Source organism: Carassius auratus, chromosome 42, assembly GCF_003368295.1.
Source record: "Carassius auratus strain Wakin chromosome 42, ASM336829v1, whole genome shotgun sequence".
NCBI lineage: Eukaryota > Metazoa > Chordata > Actinopteri > Cypriniformes > Cyprinidae > Carassius > Carassius auratus.
This window is the reverse complement of record NC_039284.1, coordinates 15,007,073-15,026,754: the sequence shown is the minus strand read 5'-3', so window position 1 is coordinate 15,026,754 and position 19,682 is coordinate 15,007,073. Positions and strand designations below refer to the sequence as shown.

At 33.9% G+C, this 19,682-nt stretch overlaps 1 protein-coding gene across 1 annotated transcript in view; it reads left to right on the top strand.

Moving 5' to 3' along the window:
• Positions 1–19,682, top strand: part of LOC113060804 (synaptotagmin-7) — a 111,212-nt gene that overhangs the window by 27,890 nt on the left and 63,640 nt on the right. The window contains exon 2 of the mRNA XM_026230007.1: positions 18,446–18,549. Within this exon, the coding sequence (XP_026085792.1) occupies positions 18,446–18,549 (104 nt within the window). The remainder of the gene's footprint in view (positions 1–18,445; positions 18,550–19,682) is intronic.

The window sequence follows — 19,682 nt, the reverse complement described above, 5'->3', positions numbered from 1 at the left end:
TTCATTGTGAAACTTGCTAATTAGCAAATTATTAGCAACGGTTATTTGCAAAGATTCTTTGTAAACTTTATACTCACTTCTGTAGAAGCTAGATCACAAATGATTTGCTCGAATATAGACGCATTTAGAAAGATCGGCTCATTTTAAGAAAGGGGTAGAAAGATTTTAGTAGATAAATAAGAAAACGCTGCATGAATTTTTCTCATTATAGGGTGGTTGTGTTCGGTGAGAGTGATTTCACTAAGTACAACGTCAATCAGAATTGAAATTGTGGGTAGGGTTAGGTTTAGGGGTAGGGATTGGGTTCAGTTTATATTTTTGGTCAATAATGTTGATCAAGGATCATCAAAAGATCCAGGAACATGTCTTACTTGGCAAAATGACCGCGACTGGTTGTATTCACACACTGCCAACACAGATTTCAGTTCAAACAACTTGTAGAAGTGCATGTAGCATCCATGACCCCTTTTAATGAAAACAAAGAAAGGACTTCTAAAAGTTGGCTTGTTGATCTTTTCTTGTCTCCCAACCTAGTTAGGGGCCGTTCATACAGAATGCGTGTTTTCATCTGAAAACGTGAGACGCAGCACCCAGGAATTGATTTTAAAATAGCGCTACGCAAAACATGAGGGTCTCGAAATGCTCTTTATTTCAATAAAGTAATGCAATAACAGAATTATTGCCCCGGTCGAAGCTCTTGTGTCGAGGCCAGACATGCAGAGATATCAGTCCCCTCCTGGAGTCCGCCGAACTCGACGTGCAAACTTATAAAACATGCTTTACAGGACACTTTAATTCAATGAATGGGCTGAGAGAGAGAGACGAAGAGAAGAAGAGAGAGAGGACACCAGGTGCTCATTTATCTTCAGTAATTCGTTTATGGCAAGTGGAGTCTGGCTGGATTTGAGAGTGGACCTTGCGAACACACATCACTATGTGTGTGTGTGTGTGTGTGTGTTTGTGTGTGCGTAACCGGCAGAGGAGGGAATCTAGGACGTGGACCTGGAAATGTCTCTGTTTGTGGAGCAGATGAGTCCAAATGGGCTGCTGTCCCGGCTGGAAAATCCAGCCAAAGCCAGCTCAAGGTGGTTGGTGGTTTTACAGGGTTTATAGCTGGTCATTAGCTGGTTTAAGCTAATTAAGGTGGTTAAAAGAATAGTTCAACCAAAAATGAGTATTCTGTCATCATTTACTCAGCCGCTGAGTAATTTCTGTTATTCATGGGAAACATAAAGTTGTTGTAGATAATTTCCAAGCTGCTCTTCCATTAATAACAATGGATGGGGACTACGGTTGTAAAGTGCCTAAAAGAATAAAAGTGCATCATAAAATATTGTCTAAATGGTTGTACTATTATCTCAAATCACAATATATCTTTGTGTGAAACATAAGACATTATACAGAGAAAATCATGCTTTTGGTCACCATTCACTTTTGCTTTAAGGAAAAGAGCAGTTTTGACATTCTGCTATAAATCCTCTTTTTGATCAGATAATTGAGCTTGTTGAGTAAATATAATTTATTTTATATTTTCCAGAAGGATTACCAGATTGAATGTGAGCGCTGTGTCAATATCTTTAGGACATGAGTTTAATTAGTTCTGTATTTGTGCATCTTCCTGACCAGCACAAAATGAGCTTCTTACTGTTCATTAAATCTCGAAATCCTCATTTAAACTTTCCGACGAGACCTCAACTTTTTAATTAAATCTGGAATGATTCTGTTGTCTTCTTCGGTAAAATAAAGACAGTATGGAGAGGGCTGCTTGTGATTGAGATGTCAGCCTAGATAATGATGATGTCAGAGACCAACTGTTTCCTGTTCAGAGCAGGATGACTGCATCTGCCTGTGATGTGACTGAACACTGTGTGTTTTCACATCATATGTTTCACAAAACCACATGAATCCTCAAAACTTAAACCAGAATGTCTTCACAAATCTAGACCTTCGGGGCAAGTCGTTTAGGATTTCCAACATGTATTTTCTCACAATGGCTGATTTTACAGCTGTGAGTGTTTCTTCAGTTCAACCATTATTAACTAGGGTCGATTACTACGATTATAGTAATCGATTACTATAAAAATCATGTGAAAACTTGAAATTTAATTTTTCTCTTCTTTTTAAAGACTTTTAAATAGTTTAGTTTTACCCTTTTCCCAGACCTAGACTTTGAGTCATAAATTATAAAATTCCACCCTAGAAAACTATATGGTTGCAAAAAGGGGGAAAATTGGAAACGTTCCAGGATTTTTTTTTTTTTTTTTGAATATTCCAGGGATTTTTGAAAATTTTCTGGACATTTACTGAACTTTGCAATGCTAAACATTATAAAATATTTTTAGAATTTGAAACTATGGAAGCCAGTTTCGTTTCCACCATAAAAAAATGCAATGGAATAGAATAAAAATAGAATATATATAAAATAGAATAAAAAATAATTATAATGATCTTACAATTCTGATTATTTATTTTTTTTATTCTCAAAATTCTGAGTTTAAAATTCCTTATTTCTGGCTTTTTTTCTCAGAATTACGAGAATCTTTTTTTTTCTTTCAAAAGCAGTTATGAGACAATTTGAGTAAAATTTGCGAGATATAAACTTAGACTTTCCAAATTTACATCTCGCAATTTCTTCTGCGAATTCCGAGTTTATATCTTACAATCCTTTTGTTTCCTCCGCAAAATAATAAAAAAAATTATTATGACAATTGTGTTTTTTTTTACAATTACAACTGCAAATATTATTGACTTTGTGTGTGTGTGTGTGTGTGTGTGTGTGTGGCATTTCTAATCATGCTATAATCTTGTAAAATTATGCAAAAATATGAAAATATGTTATTTATTTTTAATATACAGTACATAAAAAGCTCTCTATTTAATTAGCCTCAGCGAGAAAAAGTAGTTGGCCATTTAGTTCCAAAAATGTTTAATGTCATTTCCACAACAGAAAATAGAAATGGTTATAAAGTTTCAAAATATTTTCAAAGTTAAAAAAATAAGAATCTCCTGCAATGCATATACATTGTTAACTAACTAAATGAGAGTCTGAAATGTTTATTTTCCAAAAGTTCCTCCAAAAATTAAATTGTCATCATCTGCTCACCCTCAAGTTGTTCCAAATCTCTGTGAGTTTCTTTCTTCCTTTACACACAAAAAAAAAGACTTCCATAGTATGAAAAAAAAAATACCAGCATTCTACAAAATATCTTCTTTAGTCTTCAACAGAAGAAAGAAATCCACACAGGTTTGGAACAAGTGGACGGAGAGTACATGATGACAGTATTTGTGTGTTTGGGTGCACTGTCCCTTTAAGATGAATAAACCCACGTGTGTTTGTTTGCCTCTCAACACATCATTCCTAAATAACATTACTGACAGCTTCTTCTTCCCGCTGAGCGTCTGTATCTCTCTTTCCATGTCTATCGCTTTTCTCTTCCTCTGCTCCTTCGTTCCACTCGTTCCCACAGGGCGGGAGAGCAGGCCTGCAGTTGTTTATCTGTTGTCCTTCATCTTCATAACTTTATCAGGGAACGACAGAGCGAGAAATCACAGGAGTAGATTATAGCAGATTGTTAAATAAATAGAGAATTGCACTGAGAGACAGGGAGAAGGGACGGATACAAAGATGGACATGGAACAAGCAAACATAGGGGAGAAATGAAAGACAGAGCAGGAAAGACTGAGAGAGAGTCTACAGCGGACGAATATTAGACGAACTCAAGCGTTTGTGAATATGACAGAAGAACGGCTCTCTGACCTTTAAGCCTTCATTAATCACTGCACTAATGGATAAACTGATAAAGAAGCGTTCACACTCACGATTTAGAGACAAAACCACCTCAAGTCATCTACATCTATCTATCTATCTATCTATCTATCTATCTATCTATCTATTTTATGTCTGTCTGTCTATCTACACTCTTAGAAAAAAGTGTTCATTGGGGTTCTATATGGAACCATAGGGTTCTTTATTCAACTCCAAAGAACCTTTTATGCTAAAGAGGTTCTATAATGACGAGAAAGAACCCTTTTGGCACAAAGGTTCTTTAGGCTCTTATTCATTCATATATTACATTATTCTGCAACATTTTGTATTTGTAATTAAAAATTTGTTTGTAGTAACTTAATATCACATTTTATTCATGCTGATTTTTGGAGAAAAACTGAAATGGCACTCTTTGTGTGATATTGATTAACTACATAAAATTATATAAATATATACATTTTCTAACCCCCATATCATTCATAAATTTATTTGAATACACCGAATAATGCAGTGAAAGAACGCACTCAAACGCGCACTAGTATGACTTCATCATGTAACTTTACATTAGCTTAGATGCATGCACTTTTTAGCCACGATTTGTTTAGTTTTTTAATATACTTGATGCTGTTAAAAGGCACATCATTAAAAAAAATAAAACGAGTTCACATATCACACCTAAACATGCATGGAAAATGTCTTTAGAACTAGCTTCTAAATAGTTAAAAATGCCTATCCATATACAGATATGATTCACGAACCCCAAATGACTCAAATGATTCGCAAACCCGCTACGAACTCCCGAACTGATTCAAATGATTCGCGAAACCCAAACTGACTCAAATGATTCGTGAACCCACTCCAAACTTCCAAACTGACTCAAAAGATTCGCGATCCCGCTTTGAACTCCCCAAATGACTCAAATGATTCGCAAACCCGCTCCGAACGCCCGAACTGACTCAAATGATTCGCGAAACCCAAACTGACTCAAATGATTCGTGAACCCACTCCAAACTTCCAAACTGACTCAAAAGATTCGCGATCCCGCTCCGAATTCCCGAACTGACTCTAATGATTCGTGAACCCGCTACGAATTCCCGAACTGATTCAAATGATTCGCGATCCCCAAACTGACTCAAATGATTCGCGAACCCGCTTTGAACTCCCGAACTGATTCAAATGATTCGCGATCCCCAAACTGACTCAAATGATTCGCGAACCCGCTACGAACTCCCGAACTGATTCAAATGATTCGCGATCCCTAAACTGACTCAAATGATTCGCGAACCCACTTTGAACTCCCGAATTGATTCAAATGATTCGCGATCCCGCTCCGAGCTCCCGAAAAGACTCAAATGATTCACAATCCGAAGTTCCCATCCAAATCAAATGAGACCGCCAGAGCTACTATTGGCTTAGTTGCAGCAGCTCAACACTGGTTTTCTCTGAGGTGGTCGGATCACATCAGATTGTGGTTAATCTTGCAGATCATGGCTTATATCTACTCTTCCTCTCCCTGCAGTTTGGTAATATAAAGATTCCTCCTTTGAACTCCCACCTCTTCTTTATTGTTCTGGGTCTGAATTTGGGCTCCTGGGGTCTCAAAAAAGAAACATTTTCAATCTCCAAGGTGAACATTATGACTATATCTATCTATCTATCTATCTATCTATCTATCTATCTATCTATCTATCTATCTATCTATCTATCTATCTATCTATCCATCAGTTCATTCATCACATGGAAAAAAAAAGGTCAGGTCAAACGCACTGCATTGTGGGATGCAGGATGACACCTAGTGTGCTCTGTCATATATCGTTCTTATGTATATTACATTCATACAGCTTGTTTCTGCAAACACACTGTACATAGCCCTGTTAATCTAATTCAGTTTTGTGAATGGGTTTCTTCAGAGTCGTCACTCAGTGGTGTCCACGAAAGTCTGCACACATTATTGTATTTCTTGCTTCTTTGTTGTTATATTTAGCATTTTTTTTCCCGTTATGTTGCTAACTCATGAAAAGCGTGACTGCAGCAGACTGTAGTGCGCTGTACATTATGAGCAGGTTATGGTGCGACGAGTAGCTTCCCAACACTGATCAGAAGAAGCTCAAAAGCACATAATAGAAGCTTTTCATAAGCGTGACATAATAGCGAAGATATGACACAGAGCGTTAGCGCCTTTTGTATGTGATGACAGGTTCGATTGTTTCCGTTTAATAGTCTGATCGTCTCACGAATGAGTTTTAAGCCTCAAGTTGACATTTTCAGAAGTAGAGAGAGAGACTGAGGTTTTCACACCGACCAATGGAGGAAGTGTGTAGAGATCATTCAGGACCCGTTAAAGGGCTTGTATCATAAGGAATCAAATGTTCCTTGATCTTTTGAGAACATACTGTAACCTAAAGAGCTCACTACTTTCTTCCCAGTCCAAGAAGAGCATTTATTTAGACTAATGTTTCACACAAACAGCATTTCTACCTGCAGCTTTATATGAAAATAGAGCGATGTCTCCGTTACATCATTCAGTTTTTCCTTTGATATACAGCCATAAATTGTGCAGTAGTTTCCGGGAGTGAGTTATTAAGAAATATTATGAAGAATTATTATAAATCTTATCATCATGTAATCTAATTTAAGAGAATCACGTTTATAGGCAGTTGATAATTAATTCACACGAAACCCAACCCAAAATGGCAAACGGTGGTGATAAACGGCTTAAATCATCTGGATTCAGTCGGTGAGCAAACAGGAAGTGCTTTTCACAGAATAATAATAATAATAAAACGATAATAAATACCCTTTAAAAATTATATAACATTTTGAAAATGAAAAATGACATGTTTAATTTTTTCTTGGACTGGAATATATTTTGTGTATAGGCTAAACTAGTATTATTTTTATACTATTATAGTATTTATTACTATTTTGAATTATATTATTTATATAATTTGAATGTTTTCATTTCATTTTTTAGTTTTATTGTTATGTACATTTGTAATTTTTGATAGATTTAATTATAAACATTTCTATTTAGCTTGATATTTATTTCAGTGTTAGTAATTTTAGTACTTCATCTTCAACTTATTTTATTTCATTATATTTACCAAGGGAATAATTTTCACCTGTCAAATCTAATTTATATTTAGTGACATTTCTGCTTTATTTTAATTAACATTTTTTAAAATTAGTTTTAGTTACATATAACACTGGGCTAAATTATGCTCTAAAGACTAAAACTTTGACCTTCAGGTTTTTAAATCATCAGGACTTAATGTTTCTATTCTTGTGATGTCACACCCATCTATAAATGGTAGTTTTGAACTGGAAGTCATGAGTTTTGAACGAAATGTTTTTGCACAATGTATAAAAATGCACTTTTATTCAAGAAATTAAGGAACATTTGATTTCTTTCACAGAACATTATCACCACATTTAAAACAGTCAGAGAACAGATTAAATGACCATATCCATGAAAAACCAAGCATGCACATCACGGTCCAGGACGGCCACAAGAGGAAACTAGTTTGAAAAGGCCAAATTAAAAAACGAGGTATTTGGACCCCGTCTGCTAAAGCTGATTAATTAATATTCCTGTGAGCCTGCAGCACAGGTCTAATTATATCATTTAGGTGTTTTAATTTAAGATTATACTGGTTTAATAACCGTAAGTCTCTGGATGTGAGGGTTTTGTCACATGAATTGTGTTTGTTGTGTCCTGAAGCAAGACTCTGTGTCGCTCATGGACTCCAGCGTTACGGTTCAGCGAGTCGCCATCGTGATTCCTGCATCAGATGGTGCTGTTAAACGTGGAAAAAGAGGACGATGGGCAAACGTACACAGCTGTGCGCTCATGTTCATGGTGTTGAACAGGTCAAGGCGGGTGCCTTTTAGACTCATTCTGTTCTTGACGGTGTCCAAGGGTGCTGAAATGCATCATGGGTGATGTACATAACATGACACCGGTTTCATTTGTTTGGTAAGCATTGTTAGTTTAGCTAGGGTTAGGGTTTCAAACAAACCTATACATCTGTTCAAAAGTTTGGTTTATAAGATTTTTGAAATATTTAATTTCTTATGCTTATTTATCTGATCAACATGATTGAGAAAAAACAGTACTATTGTGAAATATCTATATTTATAAATATTACAACTTGATTATATATATACAATTCTGTGGTGGCAAAGCAAATGTTTTATAATTTTTATTTTTTAAATTTTTTAAGCATATTCAGCAGTTCCTATGTATGTATTTCTTAACTGTTGTGCTTCATTATATATACAGTATATATATATATATATATATATATATATATATATATATATATATAATTATATATTTCAAATATAAAAAAGTGATATTTAAAATGTAAAAATATTTACAGTATTTTCAGAATTAAATAATTATTTTGTGTTTATTGTCACTTTTAATCGATATATATATATATACTGTATATATAAAGAGAGAGAAACTGAATAGACTTTGAATTTTCACATACAGGAATTTTATAAAAAAAATTCTAATATATCAAATAAATCTTTATTATTATTTTATTATTAAATCAAAGTAACACTATGCAATAAATATTAACATATTTTTTAAAGATTACATTTATTATAAAAATAAACAGTGTGTGTGTGTGTGTGTGTGGGTGAGAGAGAGAGAGTGAGTGAGTGAGAGTGTAAGTGAGTGTGTGTGTGTGTGTGTGAGAGAGAGTGAGTGAGAGTGTGTGTGTGTGAGTGAGTGAGTGAGTGAGTGTGTGTGTGTGTGTGTGTGTGTGTGTGTGTGTTGTATATATATATATATATATATAACAATAAATAATTGTTATATATGTGGGATTCAGTTAGGTAAAGCAATGGTAAAGTATATTACAGTGGATGATCAAACAGACTTTGAAACCAAGTTCAAACCAAACACCTAGTATTTGTTGACGGCAATGTTTGCGTGCATGATCACCACTCACATTTTGAACAAAAATACAAAAATCTGGTTTATTATTGTTTTATTTTGGCCTTATTCTGTTTAAGTGCTACAAGTGGTGCAGCTCAGTAAGTTGAAGCCTGTGCACTAACCGCTTTGAATATTTAAGAGGAACAAGTAGATTACATAAGAGCGCTGCTGCTAAGTGCTCTGGATACTTAGCGGAGTGGCTAACATCTGCTAGCATCAGGATGTGTTTAGCTCCTGAATACAGATGGACGGTTTCACCTTCTCACACACACATCTCTCTCCATCTCTCGCTTTCTTTTGCTCCATTATCAAATCCTTTAGTCAGATTAAATGAATTAGCACAGCAAATTGAAATATCATATGACCCACAAATGACAGAGAAAGAGAGAGAGAGGGACTCGTTTAACGTTAACGTTTTTAAGTGCTTATATTATACATTTATTAATCATTTTAACCTCTGAGTTTTTTTTTACAGCGTTACATTGCCATGGTAACAAGTTTTAAAAATGGATATAACTTTAAATAGATGAGGTTAAGAAAAATCTTGTTAACATGCAGAGCCCATATGGCAAAAATAAATACTTTCCCTGACCAAAATAAATTTCAGTATCTTATATTGTATATTTTTTTACACAGAAAATATATTTTGTTTTATTTTGCCTCATATTTATATTTAACTAGAGGCATACCTAATGATGTACATACCTAATATTAAAATACATTTTCATATATATATATATATATATATATATATATATATATATATATATATATATATATATATATATATATATATATATATATATTGGACAGTATAAATATATTTAGATATTATATATTTACAACAGATAAAAATAGCAGAAAATGTATGTGAATGCATGCCCAATCATAAAATATATTTTGGTCAAATGCAATATATATATATATATATATATGTGATATAGTTGCAGTAAGAAAAATGGCCAAAATATATGAATACATATCCAATCTAAAAATACATTTGTGGGAAATCTAATATTTAAAGAAATATGTTATTTTGGATAGTATAATTTATATAATATATTTACTGATGATAAAAATAACAAAAATAATATATATGACACCCAATTTTGAAATAGATTTTTGGGAAATGCAAAAATGTTTTCAAAAAATATTTTGGACAAAAAAAAAAAAAAAAAAAAAAATATATATATATATATATATATATATATATATATATATATATATATATATATATATATATATATTATGCCACAACTGCTGTCGATGGACTACTTATTTCCATATATATATATTTAAAAAAGTGAACCCTTTTTTATTGGTAACACAATCGAGTAACTTATTCAGCATTATGAAGTATGTACTGCATAGTATGCCTTATAATGCACACAACACTGAGTGAGGATGATGATGATGATGATGATGATGGTCCGTGCTGCTGTATATGACACCTGCTGACTCTTATTTCAGTGACTGTAATTCAGTCTCATGTCATTAAACACACATGACTGTTGTGTGGACGGCTGTCAGGATTCCTCTTCTGTGCTCGCATCGGTCACAGTCCTGCCTCAAAACTCCTTCATGAAGCTGTAACATGTCACCACGCTTTAGTGTCGCCAGGTCACTGCCTACCCACAATCCCCAGCGCCCCCAGCGCTGACGGTATTCACTCTCATCTTTGGGACAGTGGAGTCCACATTGATCAAGATGCACTATTATTAAGAATTATTAAATCAGAAATCATTCTAATATACTGATTTGAAACATTTCTGATTATTATCTATGTTGAAAACAGTTGTGTTGCTTCATATTTTTCTGCAAACCACTTTTTTCAGCATTCTTTAAAGAATAAAGAAGATCAAAAGAACAGCATTTATTTAAAACAACTCTTTTGTAACATTATTGTCACTTTTGATCAATTTAATGCATCACTGCTGAAAAAAAGCTTTCTGACACCAACATTTATTTATTTATTTACATTTACTATTTTCCTGAGGGTTTTTTTTTTTTTCAAAAAGAGACTTACAATTGGGCAATACATAAAACAAATCTTAATGAAATTAGTACTTTTACTCAGTAAGTACGTATTAAATTGTTAAAAAGAAAATGAGAGTAAATACATTTATAATGTTACAAAAGATTTCTATTCAAATAAATATCATTTTTTTTCTTTTATTCTATTTCAACTGTTTTCAATATTGATAATTTAATAATAATCAGAAATGTTTCTTAAAGCAGCAATTGCATATTTTCATGATTTCTGAAGATCATGTGACACTGAAGATTGGAGGAATAATGATGAAAATACAGCTTTGATCACAGAAATATATTACATTTTAAAATATATTCCCTCAGAAATCTGTTATTTTAAATTGTAATAATATTTCACAATATTACAGTTTTTACTGTTTTTTAATCCAGCCTTGGTGAGCATAAGAGACTTCTTTCAGAAACATAAATAAATCATAAATATACATTTTGGTCCTTCAGTATATGTGAAAACTTACTGAACTTCCCCCTATGGTCCATTAATTACAGTTTAGTTTCAGTAAATGTTATGTCGAATCATTTACACGTCAACAAAGGCTATTTTTGCCAAGTCCAGTCAAGAACAGATCATATTAATCCCAAAGAGCAGAAAAGCAGAATGAGGTTGTTTCAGGAGTTTTAATGCAGCGCTGTGAGCTCAGTAAATCATTAAGAGTCAATCAGGAGAGCTAATAGATGTTTGTATGTGTGTGACTCTAATGCACTTGAGCTCTAATCATCTTCTCGTACCTCTGATAAGATTCAAGAGCTCACACACACACACACACACACACAGGTGGATGCTTCTCCATCGCTCTCACACGGTTTCACTGGGTGAATGTTTTTAAAACCTGTCCAGGACACAGTTTATGCCAAAAGACCAAAAGAGATAAGAGATCACACTTTGCATGAAAACTATTTTAGGATAATTTCATATGAAATTATGAATGTAAGACTTTCATAAACCATATTTATTCATTTGTTATGTATGAAAAATAACATATTCCTAACTGTCAGCATATACTATCAAAAAAATATTGGCTAAAATATAATAATAATTATTTTTATCATTAAGCTTCCAATAAATATTAATGTTTTATATATATTGTTATATATTATTTATATTAAATCTGCTACTAATTATTATTGTTATAATACTACCAATAAATAATATTGTTTTATATAATATTGTTAGTAAATCTGCTACTACTTAATATTGGTATTATTATTATTATTATTATTATTATTATTATTATTATTATTATACTAACAGTAAATAGTGCTGTTTTATATATTATTGTTAGTAAATCTGCTACTACTAATACTACCACTATTATTATTATTATTATTATTATTATTATTATTATTATTATTATTATTATTATACTACCTATAAATAGTATTGTTAGTAAATCTGTTACTACTACTACTACTACTTATTATTATTATTATTGTTATTATTATTATTATTATTATACTACCAATACATTTTATTGTTATATATATATTATTGTTTGTCAATCTGCTACTTCTATTAATTATTATTATTATTATTATCATTATTATTATTAACGATACAAAGCACTACAATTTATTTACTTTATAGTAATGTGAATGTGGAGAACATTTTCCTAAATGACTTGAAAATAATGTCACAGAATATATTTCTTTAGATTTTGGAGTGTAATATGACTTTGGCGTGTTTGTGAGATGTGTTGTGTTGTTGTCTGTAAGAAAGAGTTGAGATAATAAAAAGATCTCGTTTCAGGTGTTTATTTCCCGCCAGCGTTTGGCATTTCTAGGAATGAGCTGTGAGCTTTGGGATATTTGTGGTCTTTGGAGGGTGGAGAGCGAGTTATTGTCTTTTTTACACGGTCCGTCTTTAAATAGTGCAGATTCACAATCTGTGAGGTTTCAGTATTATTAATATATCAGAGATCTGAATCACTTAAAGCGGCTGAATGAACAATTACCAAACTTCTCCTTATCTGTCTGTGTCTGTCTGTGTCTGCTAACTGCACACTATTAAGACGAACAAACACGGGCTCCAGTAGTGTGTGTGTGTGTGTGTGTGTGTCCTTCAGCGGGGACGCTTTCTCTCTCGTTTAGGTTTCATCAGTCGTACTCCTCCTCTGTCCGGAGGCGCAGACGTACCTTCATCCTCTCGTTCCTCTCTTCCGCTCCCCGGGGTCAGCAGCGATTACACTGACACACACTCTGATAAAAGACCCAGATGTGTGTGTGTGTGTGTGTGTGAGAGAGAGAGAGAGTCACAAACACAATCTACTGCTCTGTGTCTTTCTCAGATAAAGGTGAAGGTTGTTTTGGGTTTTTTGATGGAGGTTAAGGCCACAGGTTCACAGCCACGTGAAACATTATAATAAATTTTTTTTTAATGGTTTCAATGAAAGAAAAATTATTTGTTGTGCATGTAAATTATTTGCCAATTAAATTCTTGTATATTATAAAAAATATAGTTGCATTGAATGTGACAATACTTAAAGTTTCTAATTTATTTTCAATTGATCAATTATTTGTTTTCAATTTAGTGTATTTTTTTTACCAAGATTATTGGTATTTATATTATTATAGTTTTTTTTATTCTTATTACTTTAAGGGCAAGACCTTTAAATGTTTTATATGAAATATTTTAAATTAAATTAAATAAATTCAAGTAAATATTTCAGTCAGGAGTATGCTCAAAAATAAATATTATACATTTTAATATTATAAATAAATATTAGAAAAATATGATTCTGTATTAAATATTGTATAAATAATTTTTCATTGTAATAATAAATTATATATATATATATATATATTAGGGGTGTAACGATACGCGTATTCGTATTGAACCGTTCGGTACGACGCTTTCGGTTCGGTACGCGGTACGCATTATGTATACCGAACGGTTCGTTGGACTAATTCATTATATTAAAAAAAAAAAAAAAAAAAAAAAAAAAAAAAGAGAAATATAATGATATGCGTTCAACAAGGTAGCCCAATAACCCAAACAACGTAACAGGCAACGCCCCTGACACTCCCGAAGAAGAAAAAAAAACCAACTTATATGTTTATGTTAGGCTACTCAGCAGGCGCTCGCTCACTCAGTACGCGCTGAAGGCTCGTTGCAAAATAGCCAATGTGTTTAACATACCAGAAAAAAGAAGATCCTCCAGTAACCAACAGGTCTGGTGTTTGGGTGCACTTTGGATTCCCTTTAAGCTATAATGGTGATGGCAAGAGAGTGGTGGATAAAAAAAACTACGGTATGTCGCATCTGCAACATGACAGGGTACACCAGCGGGAATACAAAAAAAAAAAAAAAAAAAAAAAAAACACCAGCGGGAATACTTGAAACATGTCAACTCATTTACGCTGACATCACCTTATTGTGTCAGTATCTGGGAAAAGACGAAAAAAATGAGAAACAAGCACGCAACAAACTATCCCTGCAGCATTTAGACACCGGTATTATAGCTTACAGGGAATCCAACCCAAACACCAGACCTGTTGGTTATTTTAGGATCTTATATTTCTGGTCTGTTAAATGCATTAGACATTTTGCAACGAGCCTTCAGCGCGTGCTGAGTGAGCGAGCGCCTTAGGGGCCGTCCACATATCGCACCTAAAAACGCGTGGAAAACGCTAAGCGCGTCTTTCTCCTCCTTTCCAAAGCGCTCGGGCAGAAGCGCTCATGAGGCGTCTGTCTTTGCTAAGCAACAATGACGTGCTCTCTCCATGAGACGCGGAAATTTCAGCGAATGATAAATGGATTTGCAAGCTCTAAAAATCGCTTGCAGTAGCTCTGCTACTAAATTTATTTCAAAATTGCAATCCATATACAACTATGATCAGCTGATCCTTCATCTTGGCTGAGTTTTCAACGTTGTTACGGGAAAGGATGAAGCTGATTGGTTAGTTCTTGTCACATGACCCGCGGTGCGCTTGCGGCATTCTGAAAAGTTGAGATGTTTTTACATTTTGCTGTATCTAAAACGTATCGAACCGAACCAAACCTAACCGTGACATCAGTGTATCGTATCGAACCGAACCGTGAATTTTGTGAACCGTTACACCCCTAATATATATATATATATAATTATATATATATATATATATAATTATATATATAACATACATAAAAATTATAAAAAATATACAACTTTTTATAAAAAAATAAATATTATATATATAAAATAAAATATTATAATGCAAATATTTAAATAATAAAAATATATTTTTAAATAAAGAAATGAAGAAAAAAATTAAACATTATATATATTGTGTATATAAATATTGTTGCATTACTGTTATTGTGGAATATTATGATGCTGAATTAAGTGTAGTTTTTGTTAGTTTTTCTATCAAAATGATTGGTTTTAGTTTTTACTTGTTTAGTTTTTTTTACTTATTATTGGTTTAGTGTTTGATTACTTCTTTAAGGGCAGAACAAATATTTTATGTGAAATATGAAAAAAATTCAGTCAAGTAAATTCTTTGTGTGAACACTTGATTAGACAGTTATTATTGATTACTTAATTTAAATAATACATTAAAATTTCTACTGTGCATTTTTTCTTCAGATACTTCTTAATAAAATTGCTTTGTGCATACCTCATTGTATTTGTGAACCAGCTTTCTATTTGTAAATCAATTTATTTGTGAATATATCAGCAGAACCTCTTAAATCAGCTGTCAGTGGAAATGAATGACTTCTGTTTGCTCTGTCTCAGAATAAAGACGTGTTTTATTGTCTGCTGTCCTCTGATCTCAGACCTGCTCTTGTGTCGAACACTGGCTCATTCAGGGCTTGTCTGGAGTGTTTCTGCTGTGTCCAGACACTCGTCTCGTCCCTGTCAGAGTCTGTGTGTGGCTCTGCTGAGAAACATTCAGCTGGTTTGTCAGAATACATGGATAGGGTTGAATGCTCGTCAGTGGAGAAAGATGCTTCTTGTGTCCATTTACACTATCTACCAGCAGAGGCTAGCTACACAAACCTTGACCTGATTAGCCAAACCTTGAGCTTAGGTTACATATTACATACTGCACATTACTTTTAATACTGTTAACAGTATGCAATATGCAATGTATTTTTTTTTTAATACAAAAATAACAAATTATAATTTCAAATAAATTATATTATAAATTATATATATATATTTGTTTTGTATTAAATATTTTAAGAGATATACATATAATGTTTCTCATTAATTTTATGTAAAGTTTTAGTATTTTTTTTATTGATTCTTGTTGCTTTTTAAAAAATGTCTATATATTATTATTATTATTATTATTAGATTTTCTTTCATTTTAGTACATTTAACTTGAATGAAATGAAAATAATAAATGTGTTGGCAACAAGCTTTTGTCATTAAAAAATAAATAAATAAATAAATATATATATATATATATATATATATATATATATATATATATATATATATTATAAATTGTTATTCATTAGTTTTAGTTTATTTCTTTAGTTTATTTTTAAGTAATTTTAGTTTTTTAGTACAAATTTTACAAATAAAATGTATTTTAGTTCAGTTAATATATATTTAGTTTGAAGTAACACTTTTTCTATAGTTTAAGATTGCAATAAACCTACACACACACACACACACACACACACACACACTTATATATATATATATATATATAAGCTGTTCTAGCAAAGAAAAGCTAGGAAATGTAAAAACAAGTAGTTGATGTTGCTTCTGATTCATTTACACTGAAACTGTAACGTGAAGTCAAAAGCATTGCATTGTGGCATACAGTTTTTGTGCACTGCATTTTTGACAACAGTAATACATTATTCCAAACACTTTATTTTACTGGAGCAGATATGGACAAGTATCAGAAAGCTATTTCACATCAGTTCTTGTTTGTAGAGTAATGCAACTTGTGTTTCATAAGAGGTAAATCGTGTTTTGTACTAATCGTTTGTGTGAGATAGAGAAAATGCAATCCCTTCCCCAGAACTACTTCTTCAGTGTCTGATCATATAGGGACACGACGAGAGAAAGAGATAGAGCCACTTACAAAAGTATGTGGGTGCCTCAAAATATCTGAATGTAGATAACAAAATATAAAAGCTGGTGACATTTATTCTGAAGAAATTAGGGGTGTAACGGTTCACAAAATTCACGGTTCGGTTCGATACGATACACTGATGTCACGGTTCGGTTCGGTTCGGTTCGATACGTTTTAGATACAGCAAAATGTAAAAACATCTCAACTTTTCAGAATGCCGCAAGCGCACCGCAGGTCATGTGACAAGAACCAACCAATCAGCTTCATCCTTTCCCGTAACAACGTTGAGAGCTCAGCCAAGATGAAGGAACAGCTGATCATAGTTGTATATGGATTGCAATTTTGAAATAAATTCAGTAGCAGAGCTACTGCAAGCGATTTTTAGAGCTGCAAATCCATTTATCCTTCGCTGAAATTTCCGCGTCTCATGGAGAGAGCACGTCATTGTTGCTTAGCAAAGACAGACGCCTCAGGAGAAAGACGCGCTTAGCGTTTTCCACGCGTTTTTAGGAGCGATGTGTGAACGGCCCCTAAGGCGCTCGCTCACTCAGCACGCGCTGAAGGCTCGTTGCAAAATGTCTAATGCATTTAACAGACCAGAAATATAAGATCCTAAAATAACCAACAGGTCTGGTGTTTGGGTTGGATTCCCTGTAAGCTATAGTGTCTAAATGCTGCAGGGATAGTTTGCTGCGTGCATGTTTCTCCTTTTTTTCGTCTTTTCCCAGATAGTACTGACGCATATATCCCAGATATTCCCGCTGTTTTTTTTTTTTGTTTTTTTTTGTAATCCCGCTGGTGTACCCTGTCATGTTGCAGATGCGACATACCGTTGTTTATTTATCCACCACTCTCTTGCCATCACCATTATAGCTTAAAGGGAATCCAAAGTGCACCCAAACACCAGACCTGTTGGTTACTGGAGGATCTTCTTTTTTCTGGTATGTTAAACGCATTGGCTATTTTGCAACGAGCCTTCAGCGCGTACTGAGTGAGCGAGCGCCTGCTGAGTAGCCTAACATAAACATATAAGATGGTGTTTTTTTCTTCTTCGGGAGTGTCAGGGGCGTTGCCTGTTACGTTGTTTGGGTTATTGGGCTACCTTGTTGAACGCATATCATTATATTTCTTTCTCTCTCTTTTTTTTTTTTTTTTCAAATATAATTAATTACTCCAACGAACCGTTCGGTATACATAATGCGTACCGCGTACCGAACCGAAAGCGTCGTACCGAACGGTTCAATACGAATACGCGTATCGTTACACCCCTAGAAGAAATAACGGTTGAATGAAACATGTGATAAGTGAAGTGACGTGACGGTGTCCCATACTACTCGGATGTTATACTGTGCATTATGTATCCTAAAGCAGACACATCTTAGCAAGCTTGATTTCATGTGTCATTTTAGCATGCAAGTACATTACTTGTGCTTCTACATGTTGATCTTGCATCTCAAATTTATACCTTAAACACTTTAGTGACATCTCCTTCTCCCTCTTTCCCTCTCCAACTCCTCTCTTTATGATTTTGATCTCCAGTCCCATCTGTTCCCATCCTGACAAATATCGATCCATAGGACTTCAGAGACTTTATGAACTCGTCAGAGTAAATGTGAGCCTGTTCACCTACGCTTGGACGTGAACGTTGTGTGTGTGTTTCACAGGCTCGGTCTCTCTGAGCGTGCTGCTGGTGTCGTTGGCTGTGACGGTGTGTGGAGTTTGGCTGGTGGCTCTCTGCGGCGTCTGCGGATGGTGTCAACGCAAGCTGGTGAGTTACACACACACCCAACAGTTTATTAGACATGCATTTGATTCTACAATGTGCTGGGATGCTTGCAATGCGTTAACTAAACGTTTGCATGTACGTTTGTGTAACTTAAATGTTTCTGACCGTTCTATAACATGACGGATTTCATATTTTAAGTAAAAATTAATTGAATTCTCAGTTAAGTATCAACTTAGATGTTACTCCTCCAAAGCAAATACGTAAACGGAGGACCGACAGATGAGTGAGTATTTGTATTTTCTATGTGTAGCTTCATATTTAGGGTTTTGTAGTAAAATGTGAAATAGTAATGTGTTCTCCGTGCTGATCAATCCGTGTAAAGGGGGATTGATTCAGACGGTCCTGCGGTTCATTAGACAGATGGAGTTTGTTTGGCTCGTGTTTGTGAGTCAAAGCGAATTGATTCCCGATGCTTGTCATAAATATATGATAGCACAGGGACCCTCTGTGTGTGTGTGTGTGTGCGCATGTGTTTTAGCATGTATAGAGTTTATACATGAGTCTACAGTTTTAAGTTTCGTTATATGTAACAAATACTGAGTTGAACATGCCGGCAGGAATGGTTTAGTTGAGTCAGATATCCTCCACCACAGCTGTGTGTGACCTTTGACCTCAATCCTGCCAGATGATGAGCACATGTGATCATGGTAGGTGTCATGAGGTCTTTGAGCTCATTCATGCCCTCTGAGCCTCTGCGAGCATGTGTGTGTTTTAGTTAGTGAGGATGTGCACATGCATACTAATAAAGCATGCTTACAAGTGTGTGTGTGTGTGTGTGTGTGTGTGTGTGTGTGTGTGTGTGTGTGTGTGTGCTTGAGGGAGAGAATTTCTGTGTGTTTACTTACTATACTCTGGAGACCTTCTTTTATGGATGCCCTCGAATTTAAAAATGATTCAAAAATGAAGCAATATTTATTCGTCTAAATACAAAAAATGCTGCAATTTTTGGTAATGCTTAATCTGTGTCATTAACAATCTCTGAGTCTTTAATATGATGAGAAAACATCTTAACCTGCTAAATGTCACCCCGTCCCGTATACGGGACGCCTACGTTGACTATACTATATTACAATCAAATTTAATCTAATCTTGACAAACTATATATCGTTGGAAAG